Here is a 19,896-nt window from a genome sequence, read left to right as displayed (position 1 = left end):
GGGTGTCAACTATATCCTCTTAAACCAGCTGAGCGTGTTTGTGTGTGTGTGGTAGTATATATATATATATATATATATATATATATATATATATATATATATATATATATATATATATATATATATATATATATATATTTTCATTTTAGTCCACATAACACGCGGACTTTGAACATATAATCAACGACCTCACCAGGGTTCGATTCCTTGCTGGTGAGGTCGTTGATTATATATATATATATATATATATATATATATATATATATATATATATATATATATATATATATATATATATATATAGTATGCTTAGGAATTGAATTGAATTGAATTGAAACAGTATATTTAGCCAGAAAAATATAGATACAGAGTGGATAATAATAACAATATCAACATGGCTGAGCCAGTCGAGAACCTGAGCTCTCTTTTAGGCACCTGACATATACTATACATTTATCTTAAGGAAGTACTATGTAACATTTAGTATCATCTGGAATAGTACAATAGCATGGTAGTAATAAGTACATCTTATAATGTTACCACGGTTATCACTTGAATATTTATTTATTTTATTATTTATTATTTTTTATTTTTTATTTATTTATTTATACATACATATACACATACATATACTTATATACACATATGTATATATATATATATATATATATATATATATATATATATATATATATATATATATACATACACATACACATACTGTATACATATAAATTAGAGTGGAATTTAATAACATAAGTATAATGGGGGAGCAGTACAACCTGGGTTGTACAGTAATAAGGTTGAACAAGAGGACAGAGCTTTCAGGATTATGTCTAGTTGGCAATTATGTTTATTGCAATGGTAATTACTTATTAATTTACATGATAATTTCCGATAAAACGGATTTGATGGTACAATGAAAGCAGGTACTGTAAATATAGTAAGTGTTACAAGAAATATTAATACTTCGACTATAGATATTTTTTTAGAGATGATTTAAAAGAAGGGAGCTTAGTCTTTGCTTGGATGGGTGGGGGTAAGTTGTTCCACACCTTCACACCGTGATATTTTATGGAGGTCTAAGACTGAGAGGAGCGCATGGGTGTTGGTCTTAGTAGCTCTGGGTGCCTTAAGTTGTATCTCTGATTATTCCGGAACTGGAAGTAAATATTGTCAAGCAAGTGATTGATAGATTTGTAAACAAAGAGGGCACAGCAGTAAGTGTTAATATCTTCGAATTTAAAAAATTTCAATATAGCAAATTTTTCGTTTGTGTGATCTGTTTTTTTCAAGTAGGTCATTGTCAGTACAACTCTCTTTTGTGCAGTAATGTATTCAAAATACTAGTACATGTTGTTGTTGTTTTTTTCAAATTTATTTGTTCTTTTCTCTGTTCATGTTTTCATGTAAGTGTCAACAGCCTGGAACACACACACACACACACACACACTGGCAATACTGTCGTTACCAACGCCAGGCGTTACCTTGTTGCCCTTTCCACAGGCAGTAGGTACCCAGCGGCAAGAAACGATGGTGTGTGGTTGGATAACTATCAATCATACCAGCTAGAGGCAAGTCGCTGTATATACAGTGCACGAGAGACTAATGGCCTTCCCGTATACTATGACTGTTTTGACTGGCTGGGGAATTAGCTAATCAGATGAGTGTCATGAATAAACACTAAATGTAAACATAACTAAACAAACAAACAAACATAAACAAATAAAGGTATACAAGTTGTTGGTAAATTAAAATCTTCCCATAACATAACATTTTTATAATTGCGAAAACATTAATAAAATAAATAATATAAAATATAATAAATAACCGAGGAAGACACCACACTTTCTAAATCACACGGGTAATATTGCAAATCACAATAAAAACAATAATGCAAACTATACTAAAAATCTTGAAAATTACAGTCAAGATTTTGCAAATATATAACAAATTACACATGTTGTATGGAAGATATTGCAGTTTTAAGTACAATGTAAGAGGGGTTTTTTTTTGCAATCATGAAAATTAGAAAAATATTAAAAGTAAATTAAAGAAAATTTTCAAATGTTCAGGAAAAAGTTGTAAATTGCATTTATGATATTTTGTAATTACAGGAAGAAATATTTCGAATTATAAAAGAAATGCCGATAAGTGACAATATGGATTCTAGAATACATGGATAAAATAAATGTTACTACATATGGTACTAATTACAGAATAAATAATAAATAAATTACTAAATCTATTACAATTATAAGAAAACGTTCATATAAAACTTTATTTTTCTGTAATTTATATTGAAAAACATTGCAGGGCTATTCTTTTAGGCAAAAAACAATAGTCGGGAGCATTACAATTGGTGGAAAATTATCATTGGTGCAAATAATTAGAAAAAATTTCCCCAGAGAATTGGCAATACAAATATTTATACGGGATATATTACAGCAATTGACAAACAAATTCCTATCATGTTATATTATCTGTTGCAAACAACTTCATCCACTGTCGGCGTTCCAAGCTACCAGCATAACTCTGAGCCTCTGATTGGCTGCTGGTTTCTAAGTGAGTTCCTGAGCCACTGCCACTCCCTTACCAACCAATCATAGATCACCAAAACTTACGTAAAACTGAATCGACAACATAACTTCAAGGAAAATATATTCATAATTGAATCGTTCTCTTGCAAATGCACTAACAAAAATTTACTCTATTAATGAGTAAATTTAGTTGAAGTCGTGTGTTTTAAAGTCAAGGGGAAGGACTATGTCTGGGAGTGTATCTTAGTATCGTATCTTTGGTTAAATGCTGTACTGTTTTGTGAATGTAAGGTCAGTGTTAAAAGGCGGTTGTGACAGTTATGTTTCAATGTACTTTGTGTGAGAGTATGGTAGAGTGAGAGAGTGAAAGAGTGTGTGAGAGTTAGGGAGAGTATGTGAGAGTTAAAGTGAGTGTGACAGAGTGAGAGAGTGAGTGTGACAGACGAGTAAGAGAATATGTAAAACATACAGTAGGTATGGATGCTAAGATGCTAACAAGAATATCTGTCACTTCCCTCCTGTGTGTGTGTGTGTGTTGGCGATACCTGACAAAAAAGAATGTTGAGTGACACTTCCTCTGTTTATGTTTATATAATATTAATAAATCACATATAGGTGACAGGTATCTCGCGGTATTACAATCACCTGTTTACTCATCATTTTATCTGCCTTCTGGTGCTTACAATTCCTCTTCTCCTGTTACGAATGTTTGTCCAACATCTTATTGAACATCCATATCTTTCTGAAAATGTTCCTGCATACTTAAGTTCTTGCTCGAGCTCGCTATCTGCATTTGAGGATGACTTGAAAACGTTTCTGGTGCTTGCATTCGACCTTTTCTTGTTATGTGTACTTGTTTAGCGTCAATTTTGCATTGCCGGCTCTCTTTCCTTTTTTATTCTCGTACTTCCTTTAATTCCATCGTTTTTTGCAGCCAGAAGCTAGTGTCCTCGTAGTCTATAGCCTGTATGTGTCCTCGTCGTCTGTAGTCAGTGTCCTCGTAGCCTGTGTCCCAGTAACTTGCTGCCTCGTGGCATATCTGGTGGTGTCACCCAACTAGAGCAGGTGGTGTCATCCAACTAGAGCAGGTGGTGTCATCCAACTAGAGCAGGTGGTGACAGCTAGTGAAGGTTGGGCAGGTGAAGATGTCCCCCACCACTAGATTCTTGGTGACGTCATCCACCAACTGACCTGATCCGATCATACCCATCATATTGCTCACCGATGCCCTGAAGATAAAGGTCAAAGTCAGTAAAGAAGATTTTTTCTTTATTATTATTAAATGTAATTAATATATAAATATGCAGCGTTTTTTTATCAGAAGTTTGGTTTTAGACTCATTAATATTAAAGAACCGGAAATACCTGTTATATTACGCTTGCACGGTAAGCCGCAAGGTCAGACATGTAGACAAACAAAACTAGATCTAAGAACTTGAGATTGCATTTGGTTAGGTTAGGTTAGGTTAGGTTACGTTACGTTACGTTACGTTACGTTGGTTCTAGTTAGATTACGTTTCATTAAGTTTGGTATGCTTAACGTAAGTCAAACATATCCGGCTCTCGCAGAAGCAATGTAAAGGACGGACCCAGATAGGCCGGACCCGGATATTTAACAACTGTCTAAATAAACATAATAAAGAAGGGAGGAATAGATATGAAGGTAGAGGAAAAATAGGGAATAATGAAGAGGAAATAGATAACAGGAAGAGGAAATAGGAAACAAGGAAGAGGAAATAGGGAACAAAAGAGGAAATACAGAACAAGAAAGAGGAAAAATAGGGAATAAGGAAGAGGATATACAGAACAAGGAAGAGTAAATAGGGAACAAGAAAGAGGAAATAAGGAACAAGGAAAAAGGGGAATTACGAGATAACTCACGTTAAATCACCTTCTGGTATATACTCACATCAACAGGGCCATACTGGAGTCCTTCCCAGTCAGTTGTTCCGCCGTGCTGTTGGCTATGACGCCACACAGGTGAGAATGAACACAGGCGGTCTCGTTCTTGTGTTTGTACACCCTCCACAGGTGGTTCAGCTGGTCCGCGATGTCGTCTTCTTCAAGTTCTTCTGCCAGGAGATTGTCGCCGACCAGAGGATCAGTGGACCAGACGTCGCCTCTTAGTGAGTCAGGCAGGTTGAACTCCTCGTCGCCCTTCTCCTGGACTTGGCGTTTCATTCGCTCCACATTGGTGCCCCAGGGAAGGATCTGGCTGGGAATATCTGACTGCCAGAGAGACAAAGACCCGTCTCCGATATCACGTCTCCCACCACCTGTCCCTCTGAGGGCGCGGAACAAAAGGAAGCCTAAGATGGTTCCCAGTGCCAGTGAACCCAGGATGACGTAAGGATCCAGAGAGTTCATGTTCATGCCGCCGTACCCACCACCGCTACTGTACCCGCCCCCGCCTCCATAACCATCTCGAGAGGGGTCGTACAGGAGGCTGCTGGCGCTGCCGACATTGCCCAACACACCGTACCGCTGTAGTTGTCTGCCGGAGTTGGTGGTGGTGTCGGAGTAAATTTGGTCCGAATCTGCGACGTTGAATTTATAGCTGTTGGGGATATTCTGCAGTACGTCTCTTTTGTATCGCAGCGTCGTGTTGTCGCGCTGCACGTCGGAGTCGCCCGTGTCAATAGTCTTACCTTGACTCCGCAGCACTGATTTATAGAAATTGTGCAGATCTGTGTTGTTGAAAGAGATGAATTCTATGTACTGGTTCACAACATCGTCTGAGACTGTGTCTTCCAGGTATGCCGACACGAATCGCGACAACATGTTCACAGAGTAACTGAATTTGTCAGATGTGAAGTAGTCAATGATCCCGCTCAGTCCGTTTTCTTTAGAGAAATTGTAAAAACTGTCGAAGTCCTTCAAGGGACCGAGGAAGGGGTTGATTTCACCTGCCAAGAATTCAGCGAAGTCTGGATCTAGTTTTTTAGCCAAGAAGTTGACGAGGTTGACATCGTCACCAAGACTCAACACGCGGTCGATTATCCTGACGGGAGTTTGCTGCATGAAGGTCTCGAGGGAGTTCTCCTCCTCAACGTAGGCCAGGACTTTCTGCCAGGTGGACTTGACTATCATCCACACGTTGGAGGAGGTCAGATTGAGGCTTGATAACTCTGTTGGATGGTCAACAGTTGAGGACGCAATGACGGTGCTGAGGTTCCCGAATTTACTCTCCAAGAGTCCCTTGGCCAGGTCGAAGAACTTGATATTGATGTCATTTGTGGTGTTCGAGTCATCGTCATCAGTTGCTTCACTGGAAAAATCTTCGGCGGCGCTGTTGTCCTCTGGGTCATCCTCGTCGTCTGTGTTAATGTACTGACCGACAAACTCAAATACAGCATCGATATCGCTCTTGGAATTTAATGGCTTCTTCTTGCTTAGTTTGCCCATGTTGCTCACAATCTTGACGAAGGGCTTCAGGAAGTGTTGGTTGAGCCCCACACCGTCTGCTACCACGTTACTGAAAGCCTCGAAGTCCGGCAACTGCTTCAGCAGAAGGGACTTAAATTTATCAACAACTGTTCCTCCGTCAACGTCTCCTGGCAGTTTCTTGAAGAGAGAAAACAGGTTCTCCATTCCCAGGTTCTCCCCCAGCAGCTGTGTCAGGAGCTTGTTCGTCAGGAAGCTGCTGGTGGAGGTACTGGTCTCTGCGTCAGCCACATCAGCAGTCTTGGCTAAGGATGACGTCACCACCAGAAGGCAGAAGAAAAGGGCGAATCTCGACATCGTCAAGTGTGTAATGTATCTCTCTTCTCTCATGATCCTTCTGTAAGAAACAAACAACAGACTCTTTACTCTTCACACTCAGTTGAACAGACCTGTATTATTAGATAATTTTATAAACTAAAAAACATTTAATTTTCATCAATCTCAGTTTAACCATTTACTTCGTCTCTGCTTCTTCCTCCTTCTCCTCCTCCTCAATCTTTTATTCTTCTCCCTTCTCTAAATCCCCTTCATTCCTTCCTCTTGTGTCCTCTCCTCCTTTTTCTCTTCTATACTAAAAAAAAAATCAAGTTCTTCGCTACCCCACATACTGTTCCATTACTCCCACTACAAGTGATCACCGACGGGAACAACAGATAGACAAACGTTCTAAAATTAATTAACTTAAACCCGTGTATTTATTGAATTGGTGGACTGATGGACTATAGAAACAGCCCGTGCTTGACCAGAAACCACCAGCAAACACCTAAGAAAAAAAAAAGGTTTTAAAGAAGTCAGCGTCATATAGCTTTTAACAGATGACACAATACCTGCACATCTATTATTACCGCACACTTTAACGAAAACAAGGCGCTACTGATTGTTCGTACTGCTTCTAATGTTACAGTTATGTGCTATCAACAACGTTCCGTGTGTCTAGGTACAGTACAGTGACCGCTGGTGAGAGTGGATGATTTGCCTTGACGCGACCACCGACGGATATCCACAGCGGGCACTTATTGAAACCATCTCCTTAATCCAGCCTGAGTGATGAATGTGCGTGCGAAATAAAAGGTAATTAACATTTAAAACACTAGCCTTGTGATTGGTCAGCGGTAGAACTACTGTTGTGGTTGACTGTATGTGAAGGAAGAGACAGACAGACAGACAGACAGACAGACAGACAGACAGACAGATAGAAACAGAGAACCAGAGAGGCAAATAAAAATATAGAGACTATTGCCACCACTATCACTACCATCACCATCACTGCCATCATCATCAATACCACCACGATCACCACCACTATCTCCACCATCATCACTACTACCGCCTCCATCATCACGACTAACACCACCAGCACCACCACCATCAACTACTACCACCACCTTCCATCATCACCATCACCAACACTAGCACCACCACCATCAACCACCACCACCATCTATCCTCACCATCACCACCACCATCCATCATTACCATCACTACCATTAGCACCTCCACCATCATCACCATCAGCACTATCACCAACATCATCACTAGCAACCACAAACCACAATCACCATCACCACCACTAGCACCACCACTATCAACGATTATCACCATCACCACCACTACTACCATCACCACCACCATCCATCATCACCACCACTACTACCAACACCACCACCATCATCAACCATACCCACCATCAATTTATCCTCAACTGGTGTTCGCATTTACAGGCAGCGTTCGGTCTTTAACTAGTCGTGTCCAACCGTTCTAAATTGACCCTAACTCCTCAACTTTAACTACCCCAACAGTTACCCTCAATTACAACCATTATTATCAACCACTGCTGTTACCAGTGTCTATGAAAGAACATCACAGAAACTATGAACAACTATTACCGCTACCGTCAACAACTATTACCACTACCGTCAACAACTATTACCACTACCGTCAACAACTATTACCGCTACCGTCAACAACTATTACCACTACCGTCAACAACTATTACCACTACCGTCAACAACTATTACCACTACCGTCAACAACTATTACCACTACCGTCAACAACTATTACCACTACCGTCAACAACTATTACCACTACCGTCAACAACTATTACCACTACCGTCAACAACTATTACCACTACCGTCAACAACTATTACCACTACCGTCAACAACTATCAACAACTATTACCGCTACCGTCAACAACTATTACCACTACCGTCACAACTATTAAACAACTATTATACCGTACCTTATTACCACTACCGTCAACCTACCGTCAACTACTATTACCACTACCGTCAACAACTATTACTACAGTCAACAACTATTACCACTACCGTCAACAACTATTACCGCTACTGTCAACAACTATTACCACTACCGTCAACAACTATTACCACTACCGTCAAAAACTATTACCACTACCGTCAACAACTATTACCACTACCGTCAACAACTATTACCACTACCTTCAACAACTATTACCGCTACCGTCAAAAACTATTACCACTACCGTCAACAATAGCTATTACCACTATAGTCAACAATAGCTATTACCACTAACGACAACAATTAATACAACTATCATTAGCAAGAACTATAGAGTAACTACTACAGCAAATACTACAACAACAACTACTCGCAATAACTATTAAAACTCTCAACAGCAATACGTTGAACAACTATTATCAATAACTGTAACTTTTTAAAGAGAGTTGAAGCCTTTGTACTCTGAGTGGTGAGGTACCATAGTAGATAGTGTACGGTGGGAGAGCAGAATGAAGACGTGGGAAGGAAGTGGATGGAGAGGAGGAGGGATGGAGAGGAAGGGGAGTGGGGAGAAAGAAGGAAAGAGGAGAGGAGAAGGGAAAGCGATAAAAAGGAAAATTAAATGAAAGTTAAGAGAGAAGGTTTTTTAGAAAGAAAATTTTGTTTTCATATTGTTGACACCCATACACCCACCCACCCACCCAACCACCCACCCACCTAACCACCCACCAACCCACCCAACCACCCACACATCCACGCAACCACCCGCACCCACCCACCCACTTACCCACCCACCCACCACCTACATACCCACCCATCCTCCCATCACCAACTCACTCAATCACTCATCAACCCACCCATAACCCACCCAACAACCCACCCATCACTAAATAACCTATCACCCACCCAAACACTCACACACCCACATCCATAACTCACTCATCACCCACCCACCCCCATCACTAACCCACCCATCACCAACCTACCCATCACCCACCCAACCATCACCCAAACAACCGAACCATCCCTCTTAACTTTACGGTCGAGCACATATACCACCTATTAACGCGAGAATAGGTGAGGATTTTAACAGATATTTGAAGGATATTTTGGAACCAGGTAGCTCAGAATAGGGTGTGGATAGTTTACGATACGGTGTGGATAGTTGTTGGATATTTGGCGTATCGTATATAGATAGTTAACTAAATTAGATCGGGATAGTTTAAAATAAGTGTTTGGATAGTTAAGGAATTTATCAATGAATAGTTACCGATTAAAGGATGTATATAGTTAAACATTTTAGGTGTGAATTCTCCAGGATAATAGATGTGTAAAGTTAGTGAAAAAACAAGACAAATTACATTTTAAATTGCTATAAGCTGCAGTAGTGTTAGCAGTAGTGGGTGTGGTAGTACCAATATTAGAGAGAGACAAAGACAAAAAACAGACAGACTTCCCTGAGTAAAAACGATATCCTGACAAAGGTGTCCTGTTTACCTCTGCCAACCCAAACTGTAGGTAAGTAAGCTGGTCGCTGGAGTAGCGTGTGTTGTGGTTTTCTTTTGTGTGTGTGTGTGTGTGTGTGTGTGTGGCTGTAAGTGCGTTTGTGTGCGCATGTGGGTGTGCGTGTGTGTATGTGTGTACACTGATGGGTACAGTACAGGTGACACCTGTCTGACTTTAGAGTATTTGAAAATTAAAAATATAAATTAGAATCAGGATTTGTAGTTCTGTAGTGAAGGTAAAATGAAGGTTATATCTTACAATACATTCATCTCTACTTTTTTTATAGGCGAGTGTGTTTTACTGTGTTGTTTTGTAGTCCACTTGAATTGGTGTACGATCCAAGAACTTAACGTCCATTGTGACCACAGTAGTAAAGGCTTCCTGTACTGCTGTCTGATCCTAGTCATGAACTCTCTCATTTTCCTCCGATGGTATAGAGATTTTGTGAACTTTTAAAGTAAGGTACACGAGTGTGTCCTTCCTGTCTTGGGGTGCCTTGTTGGGTTGTATCTGTATAGCTTTAATTTTCAATATACGTGAATCAATCTTAAGATACGTGTATTGTCTAGAAGATAGCATATCTAATCCAATTCGAAGACCAAGTATATAATTTGCGTCAGTGTACCTGTGGTTACGCTCAACGGGTGCTGAAATAATGGTGTTGGAGAGGTGTGAGGTACAGCACGAGCAAAGATCTTCATTTACTCTTCCGATAAAACCACAAGATTCGGAAGTCACGGAAAGATATCATTTGAGAATGATCATTGTTTAAGACGTACCTGCCAGCTTCTCGCTCACACGTCAGTTTTTAAGGTGTGTCGTTGTCGTGAGTTGGTGCTGCTATCTCCTGCCGAAGCTCTGAAGGTACTTGACTATTTCTCTCTCCCAGTTTGCCTCAACACCTCTTGACTTTGGGAGTTGGTAGAACACAGCCCCTCTCCTCTTCACCCTAGAGCTCCTCCTCTCGTACTGATGTTGTAATTCGTATTGCTCTTGTTAGGTGAACTGCTGTCAGCTCCTCTCGCCGCGTCGCCTCTGTCTGACTGGTTGTTCCCACGACGACACTGGCTGAGCGAACAATTGCCCCACCTTTCCGTTCCTGCCGCTGCTACACGTCAGTCCGCGCGACGTCAACCACCGTACTGACCCGACTTGGTTCCTTGCAAGCCCATTTTTACGAAGAAGCTTTCTCGTGCCAGTCACCCGAAGACGACCAACACTCACGGCCCCACCTCCCACCCCACCGAGTGACGTGGCGTACTAGGCCAGGCAGGCACTCACGTTCTTCGCTGCACCCTCCCCATCCATCCCGCTTTCCTACTCACCTCCCACCCTCCCTCCCCCTCCAACCCCTCGCTTCCTACCCTCCCGTACCCGACCTTCCACGCCCCCCTTCAACAACTACGCCAATTACTCAATATGACATACTTTGTGATCTGGATGAAGACCAAGTCAAAGCGGAATATCGGCTGGGGAGTTTCTAATTGTCGAGGCCTGAACTGTGACTCAGAATGTGAAAGAAATGCTTTTTGACGGAGGAGGAAGAAATATCGAAGAGTGATACCTCCCCCATACTGACGAAGTTGCTTTTTCAGTCATCTATTCATTCAACCAAGTTAACCAATTGTTTTCCTGATCAACCATACATCTACTAATTGTCATTCCCAGCCAACAACCATTCCTGTCAACCAAAAACCACATCTGTCAATCAGACTCAGATAATGTCAAGCTCAACCAAGAATGACATGAAAACTATTACCTACTGTGAGTGTACAGCTTGGACGTATCCTTGGCGCAGCACAACAATAAGGTTTTCTCTCTGTAAAATAAATAAATAAATAAATAAATAAATAAATAATTAAATAAAAAATATCAGGATCTCCATGTTATTGCTTTTAATCTCTGTGTAACCTAGATGATATGAGACGATCGGTATAGGAATTACTACAGTAACTTTCCGCCCCCCTGCACTCATCCCAAATTTTCGGGGAGGGTTGGCGAGTTTACAATTCGTACTCTGAACATCCCATATTGTTTTGATATTCGGATCTGCGTTAAGTGTTATACCTGTCTGGGTTATTAACACCTATATAAAGAAAACTTTATAACGACAACTTTACCTGTTTTACTGCACATCTTAATTAAGCAACCAGACCTTCCTCGGCGAGTGTTTTTATGGTACCGCTGATGACAAGGCAAAGACAGCTTTCAGTTAGTTTGCTGTATAGTTAGTGAAATCGGTATATTTATTTCCAGGAGTTGGTAAGGTAGGTGATTCATCAATTTAGCTTTTAATAAGTACTGTTAACTGAGAGATTCCCACATATCGCTGCTTCCATCGTGAGGTTGACGTTATAATGGTATTACTGTGCTTCAACCAGGTTAGTAATTATACTTGTCCATCAACAATTAAAAGTAAAAATTTTGTACCATTGTGTGTCTAATGAGATATGACGATGACAACGAAACAATTACTTTAATACACGTCATTGTAAAATCAAATACTACACAGCTTTAATATCACTGTTTACGTTTTGTTTTTTCGACTATGACTTAGCGTTAAGAGATTTACAGTCGATCTCTCTGCAGTTGCTGCAACGGACCAAAAAATTACCTTGTCCAACTCGTTGCTTCCAGTGTGTACCAGAGGTGATAAGCCAACAACACTTACAGGTAACACACACAAAATATATAAATAAAAACGAAACGATCATCCAAGTCGTTGATCCGTAATGCTCCCAGGATGACTTGTCTTGACCGATTTTTTTTTCTTTAGACAGTCATTCGCTAAAAAATCTACACCGTAATTGGAGAACGAAACCGTCACGTTCACTGAACCTGGCAACGCATTATAGGTAAATGACATATTTGTGGTGGGAGGAAAACATATTATATTCTTGTCGACTCATCGGAAGATTCTTCTCTGCCCAATTTGATGTTACGTGAAGATTACCCATCCTAATACTACCTGGGGGGGGGATATATTTTGTTAGTTTAATTCAGATTTTGTTAAGATTAGGTTTGGTTAGGTTAGATTTTGTTAGGTTACGTTAGCAATAGGACGTTTAAGCTTCAGGGAAAATAAATTGGGAGCCAATCTTCAGGCGATTCCTCTTGTCTTGCTGATGAAGAATTTAAGATAAATTTTTATCTCAAAAGTGAGTCTCGGTTCTCCTTAATAATTCATCACATTAACTCTCTCATAACCTGCGGCACCGAGATATATCTGAGAATATGACGTAAAAAGTGCACTGAGACTTTAGTGTTATAACTCGACGCGTTGTGTGATGACCCAGTAGGAGGCTCATAAACGTGATATCCAACACTTAACGCATTGCCACCATAATAGAGATGTATACGTGTTCAGCATCCTTGTGTGTGTGTGTGTGTGTGTTTGTTTGTGGATGGGTGTGCGCGTGTGTATATGAGTGTGTCTGTGAATAGATATGTGTGGGTTCGTATTTCTGTCTGTCTGTCTGCCTTTGTATAAGTATCTTTGTTTTATGTCCTTGTCTTTGAGTCTCTGTGTTTGTGTCGGGTGGAGCCGCCAAGAGGTAACATAGTTCACCCCGGCGACACAGCCACGGTCACGAGGGTGGTATAGTGGATTCCTCCCCTACAAACGCTTGTAGCTGAGTAGCCGACCCCGCGAATTCCCCAGTGTATGCCTCGTGGTCTAGGTCAACCAGCGCCGCCTTACATGACGGAGGTCAACTATTAAGCCACGCCTACCTCCGCTATATAAGACCTGACCTCGTGGTGACCTACCTCTCTTTCTACCTACACCAACCAGCAAGAAACACCACCTCCTCCGCTCATGCCTGGCGGCCCTCGCTCCCACCGGCGAGCATGGCGACCCACAAGCTGGTCCTCCTCTGAGCACCCTCACCAACCAGCTCTCTCTACTCAACGCTTGTAACCATGCTGCCTCCTCCCAGCACCAGCCACCAAGCTGCATTGTACATCCAATATAATATGTATACAGAGAGCACATTGTGAGTTTCCTTTCTCCATCACATCCTGAGTGTGAACCAAGTAACCCTTATCCCCACAAATGGTGACCCCGGAGTGACGCACTCACACAGGATGGAAGAGAAACATCTCACATAACTCCACAGTGGCAGGACCGCTCCGCACCTAACTGTGAGTCGTAACATCACACATATACAGTCACAGACAAAAGTTGCGTTATACTACTAATAATAATGACATGCCTTATGTTCTAAAACCCATGACAGAGAATTTCGGTAAAGTTACCCGTTCAGACTCGAGCCTCGAAGCTTTGCTGTCACTTTACGCAAATACTTCGTCAAGGGTTACGGAACCAAACACTTGGGAGTGTAACGCAACTTATTTCTTTGACTGTACAATACATAACACCTGTGCCTAATACCTACCTGTCTCTTTTAGATATTAAAATATAGCTATTTACATTCATTTATTTTTATTTACATCAATTTGTATTAGTTTAAATTAATTTATACCTGTAGAAAGACAGGTGTTGGGACCTCACGTTTATAAATACAATAATATGATATTTTGTGTTTGTTTATCGTCCGTCTGTTTATTGTCTCCTAGAGTTATGTCTTGTCATTGTGTCTTATTTTCATCTGTATTATATTATTATTATTATTATTATTATTATTATTATTATTATTATTATTATGATTATTGTTATTATTATTATTATTATCATTATTATAATTATTATTATTATTGTTATTATTATTATTATAAATTGTGTTTTGTTTATTTTCTACTTGTTCTTCTTCTTATTCACACTGAAAAAAGATCATAGTTTTGCTTATTGTATTTGTTATAGTTTATCTTATTTGTCTATCATTGTTTCTCTTGAGAGTTCTATTTACAGACACATTTGAATATTTCTATTTATATAAATATTTTATCATTTTAATTTATAGATATAGTTTTTTCTGTTACATTTTCTTCTTCTTTTCATTTTTCAGGAACTGGACGACTGTGAGTGTCTTCCTCCTCCTCAGAGTACACCACAATGTCGAGGTATGTGTCTGTCTTTCTCTCTGGATAATTATATGTTTCTGCCTATCTGTCTCCTGGTCTGTCCCTCTCTATCTGTCTGTCTGCATATGTGTATTTGAGTTTATTTGTATTTGTCTGTTTCTATGTCTGTGACAGGTTAGGTTAGCTTAGATTAGGTTACGTACGGTTAGGTTAGGTTATAATAAGATGGAATTAAAACAATTGTGTTCTTAATTTTGTTTATTACCCAGTGAAATATGCAATACAACACAGCTAATACAACTAAGTATAAACCTACATGTATATAATATGTAACTAACAACAGTAATTTTTATAAAAATACGTATTTTTTCAGTTACAAAATGATGACAAAAGAATTTCCATAATACTTTTTATTTTCAATTCATTATATTTAATAAATACATCCGGTCATAATATAATAATTGATAAGGTGAAAAATTATTGTTTTAAAGAATATTCTGTACCTAAGTTTAACTAACCATATGGTGTATGTCTGTGCGTATGAACGTATGAGGTGATGAATGTAAATAAATAAGTGATTCAAATAAATAAATCTATGTGCGACGATTAAATAAATAAACACATAATAATAGTAAATAAATTAGTAAGTGAATTAACAGGTAACTCCGTCAAAGGAGGTTGATGCCTGAAAGAAACATTTTGCTGCCACAATGAGCGAGGGAGGAAGCAGCCGCCAGAGTCCACCAGAAACGTGAGCGATTGTAGACATCCCACACAATCGTTGGTCATCGTAGAAATATATCAGAAACGTTCATAGAGGGAGTTCGTAGTTTCTGGGGTTGCTTCAGATACGTTCATTGTTCCTCAGATGGGTCATGGTCACATAGGAAAGTTAATAAGTCACAGAGAATCTTCAGAAACGTTTAGAGGAAGACAGTAGTCGTAGAGGTTATTACAAACTTGCTTGTGAAGAGTCACTCGCTAGTAAGATGTACGAAGACGACCCTGGATACCGCTACAATAACTGACAATGAGAGACAGACGGGCAGCTGTAGGGGTTGCCCACCACCAGGGTCTGTATGACGTCATCCATCATTTGACCTGGCCCGACCACGCCCATCAGGTTGCTCACAGAGGCCCTGCAAAAGAGACACCAAAGGTTAGGTTTGATCATCAGAGTTTGATTGAATAATGAATATTTCAATTAAAGACTTTTTTTTTTAGTTGAAAACATTGTACATGAAAAATATGAAGAAATAGAGACAGTCAACACACACACAAACTACTATACTCGTGATTTATTAGTTGAAACTTGACTTTAGTTTTAATGAAAGATGACAACTACTTTTTCCACCCTAAAATTTAAGAGCATAAGACGCCTAATATAACACATAATTTGTGATGCCAATATATTATCTGTTTACATTATACTCTTCTTGGCTACGGTTAATCAACCTCTTCCGCAATTTTGGTGGACCACTTCTAGAACACTTGTGGAGTTAACTTGTTCAGACTCTTACGATTTAAGGATGTTCTATGTTCGTGCGTGCGTGCGTGCATGCGTGCGTGCGCGTGCGTAAGGACAACGTTCATAGTATGTCTAGTGGAGGGGCCCGAAAAAAATTGCCATACCAACTCTTGAATCCTTGATACGATCCCATCAGTAGATTGTGTCATTTCCAATTGAGAGAGAGAGAGAAAGAGAGAGAGAGAGAGAGAGAGAGAGAGAGAGAGAGAGAGAGAGAGAGAGAGGAAATACTCACATCAAGAGGGCCATACTGGAGTCCTTCCCAGTCAGCTGTTCTGCTGTGCTGTTGGCAATGACGTCACACAGGCGGGACTGAACGCAGGTGGTCTGATTGCTGTGTTTGTACACCCTCCACAGGTGGTTCAGCTGGTCCGCGATGTCGTCTTCCTCAAGTTCGTCGGCCAGAAGATTGTCGCCGACCAGAGGATCAGAAGACCAGACGTCGCCCCGTAGTGAGTCTGGCAGGGAGAACTCCTCCTCCCCCGTCTTGTTGAAGTTGTGGGCGTCTCGCTTCATGCGCTCGACGCTGGTGCCCCAGGGTAAGACTTTGTCAGGCAAGTCAGAGAGCCAGAGTGACAGAGACCCGTCCCCGATGTCTCGCCTCCCGTTCCCTGTTCCTCGAATCAGCCTGAAGAGCAGGAAGCCCAAGAGAGCCCCAATGGCCACAGAGCTAAGCACCACAGCTGGGTCTATCATCGTGGTGCCGCCGCCATGGCTGCTGCCGTAGCCACCGCCACCACCACCATAGCTGCTCCCATAGCCACCTCCTCCATATCCGCTACTACCATAGCCGCCGCCACCACCACCATATCCGCCTCCACCACCACCATATCCGCCTCCACCACCGCCATAGCCGCCACCACCACCGCCACCATAACCGCCGCCACCGCCGTCACTGTGTCCTCCACCTCCATACCCGCTGTCTCTAGCGGCCAATTCTCGACCAGATTCAGCTTCATCTTTCGGCTGGAAGTCGTAACCATTGAACTTGAAAGTGCTGGCTGCTTTTGCGAAGTCTTCCCTCTTTACTCTCCTGCCGGCACTGGAATCATACTTCCTTCCTTCGGTCTTCTTCTGGCTCCTTAAAAGTGACCTGTAGAAGTTGTACAGGTCGGGGTTGTTGAAGGAGATGAAGGCGATGTACTCGTCGGCGACATCGTCTGAGAAAGTGTCGTCGAAGTAAGCCGATATGAAGCGAGACATTGCGGTCATGGTGTAGCCGAAATTTTTGCTTTTGAAGTAGTCGAAAACGCCGCTGAAGCCGTTTTCTTTAGTAAAGTTGTAGAAGCTGTCAAAATTCTTGAGAGGTCCAAGGAACGGGGTGACCTCCTCCGAGATGAACTCTGCAAAGTCCTTGTCTAGTTTCTTAGCCAGGAAGTTCATGAGGTTGAGGTCGTCTCCCAGGCTCAGTACTCGGTCGATGATCCTCACGGGCGTCAACTGCATGAAGTACGATAGAGCGTTCTCTTCCTCCACGTAAGCCAGTACCCGCTGCCAGGTAGATTTGACAAGCATCCACACGCTGGTTGGAGTTACATCAAGATTCCCAAAGCTATCTGTCATGTCCCCGGAACCCTCGGTGGTTTTAGATAAGGAGAGGGATGTCATTCCCTTGAGTTCATCTCCAAAGACGTCCTTGACTAAATCCAGAAATTGATTGTTTATGGTCGTCTCTGTGTTTAAGTCGTTCACAGCCCCATCGACGCCGCCTTCACCATCCATGATGCTGTTTCCACCGATAAAGTCCATCCCGTCAGCAAAAGCTCGCAATGAAGCCCCGTCCAGCTTATTCATCCCGTCGAAAAGCTTAAGGAGAGGCTTGAGAAAGTCTTCGTGAACTCCCATGCCGTCAGTAATCATAGTCTTCAGACCGTCAGCATCAGGGAGCTGCTGCAGGATCGTCGGCAATAGCATCGAGCCAACATTTTCCGCCATGTCTCCTCCAACGCCTCTAAGAGCACTCTTCAACAGAGTGGTCATGTAATCCGGACCCGATGAGTCACTGTTCGTAGTAACATTTTGGTTCTCGTAGGTCTGAACTGTCTTGGCCGCAGACGACGCCAACAGAAGACTGAAGGCGAACCCAACCACGGACCCAAGCATGGCGGTGTTTCGGTCCCCTGCTCTTCCTGCTCAGATCTGCTTGATAAAAGAAATATCTACAAGTTTAACAGTTAATTTATTTTGTTTTTCTTTACATAATGTGACACAGTCAGCACACCACACTCTTAATTGATTTACGGTGTAGAAGCTACAGCCAAGACATCCACTAAACCCTGAATTAGCAAACCATAAAAACTCAATATAAATAGTAGCCCCAGAACGACCGGACAACTCGCTGCCTGCACTGGCTAATTATAAACCATAAATATATATAATCCAATAACCAATTAAGTTCCAAGCCTCCTAATTACCGCTAGGTAGACGAGATGTAATTGGTGCAAAGAAACTTGGCCACGGTTTCATCTTCACCGGGGATCGAACCCGTGACCACTAATTGGTGAAGCAAGAATGCTCTCCAGTGCATTGTTCTCTTGTCTCGCCAAGTTAAGTGAAGTAAGAGATAATAATTACTTCAGAACAGCAAGGGGAAGGTTATAATTATACTAAGAATGGTATGAGAATATTGTGTGTGTGTATTTTAGGGTACACTGGCGAGGCACGGAAGCTGTGCTGTTGATGTTTGTTATTGTTTGATAGTGTGATGTTGATGGGGTGGTCCTCTCTCTCTCTCTCTCTCTCTCTCTCTCTCTCTCTCTCTCTTTACGCTCCTTACTCGGTCTTCGGCCTTGTAATAACACATTTCCTGGTAGAAGATTGAAGGCGATCATCATTTTGCTAGCTCATCCCCCAAGTGTCCGTCCAGCACCATAAACTACCCGAGCCACAACAGCACCAAAAACAACGCTAACATTAACAACACAAAAACACCTCTAAATCACAGACCGACGCTCCTTTCACACAACATAATATTAAAAAAAAAACATTCAAGTACCATTGCAATTATACCTTCTAACAAAAGATTACCACAGCAATCAAAAGATATCAAATCAATGTAAGAAAAAAGAATTACTACAAAACTAACACCACACCTCAAAAAAAATAGTCACCACAGTATATACATACTTAAAGATAAGAGAGTACCACCACAGCAAAAGAGAACCACAACATGATGTACTTACTAACAGAAGGAAAATTTTAACACCACTCTCTTAGCTTTGAAACAAAGTAAACAAACCTGTGTATTTAACTCTGACGTTAGCTTAGACGAGAAAAAGGTGAGGAACAATCTACCGCCCGCTCCCTGGCTTATTTCTCTGCCTCGCTCGCTCGTCTCTACTCAAGCTGACGGGGACCTTCCTCGCTGCCTGTGTGCCCCTGTAGAAGCTGCCGACTAGACTGGCTGGCTCCACCCACCCAACACTACACGTCGTTCACCAGCCATCAACTCTCCTTGACATGACGCTCCTCCCGCGGGCTGCAAGTCACCGCCCACATTAGGCCTTATCACCTGTGCGATTTCTACCTGTTTGTGGGGAGTGTGAGAAATCCCCCGCATCAGCGCTGTTGTACCATGAGTTAAAGGAACTCCCACAGTGAAGTAAGCTGACTCAAGCAAGGACCCCCACAGTG

At 41.4% G+C, this 19,896-nt stretch overlaps 2 protein-coding genes across 3 annotated transcripts; both read right to left on the bottom strand.

The window, feature by feature from the left end:
- Positions 1 to 1,765: 1,765 nt before the first annotated feature.
- On the bottom strand, positions 1,766 to 10,923 carry LOC121873185. The gene is made up of 3 exons (XM_042376521.1): positions 10,532 to 10,923; positions 4,449 to 6,320; positions 1,766 to 3,769 (listed from the first exon to the last, which is right to left on the bottom strand). Exons 2-3 carry the CDS (start codon positions 6,311 to 6,313, stop codon positions 3,643 to 3,645), a joined length of 1,992 nt encoding a protein of 663 aa, XP_042232455.1. The 5' UTR covers positions 6,314 to 6,320; positions 10,532 to 10,923; the 3' UTR covers positions 1,766 to 3,642.
- Positions 10,924 to 14,983: 4,060 nt separating this feature from the next.
- Positions 14,984 to 19,678, bottom strand: LOC121873092. 2 transcript variants are annotated; one of them, XM_042376403.1, is made up of 3 exons: positions 19,502 to 19,678; positions 16,499 to 18,405; positions 14,984 to 15,874 (listed from the first exon to the last, which is right to left on the bottom strand). In XM_042376403.1, exons 2-3 carry the CDS (start codon positions 18,364 to 18,366, stop codon positions 15,751 to 15,753), a joined length of 1,992 nt encoding a protein of 663 aa, XP_042232337.1. In that variant the 5' UTR covers positions 18,367 to 18,405; positions 19,502 to 19,678; the 3' UTR covers positions 14,984 to 15,750. The 2 variants fall into 2 exon arrangements, with proteins under 2 accessions (XP_042232337.1, XP_042232336.1); XM_042376402.1 differs by having other exon boundaries at positions 16,499 to 18,402.
- Between the last annotated feature and the right edge of the window lie 218 nt (positions 19,679 to 19,896).

Source organism: Homarus americanus, unplaced genomic scaffold (assembly GCF_018991925.1).
Source record: "Homarus americanus isolate GMGI-L3 unplaced genomic scaffold, GMGI_Hamer_2.0 scaffold32929, whole genome shotgun sequence".
Taxonomy (NCBI): Eukaryota; Metazoa; Arthropoda; class Malacostraca; order Decapoda; family Nephropidae; genus Homarus; species Homarus americanus.
This window is presented reverse-complemented; position numbering and strand designations above follow the sequence as displayed.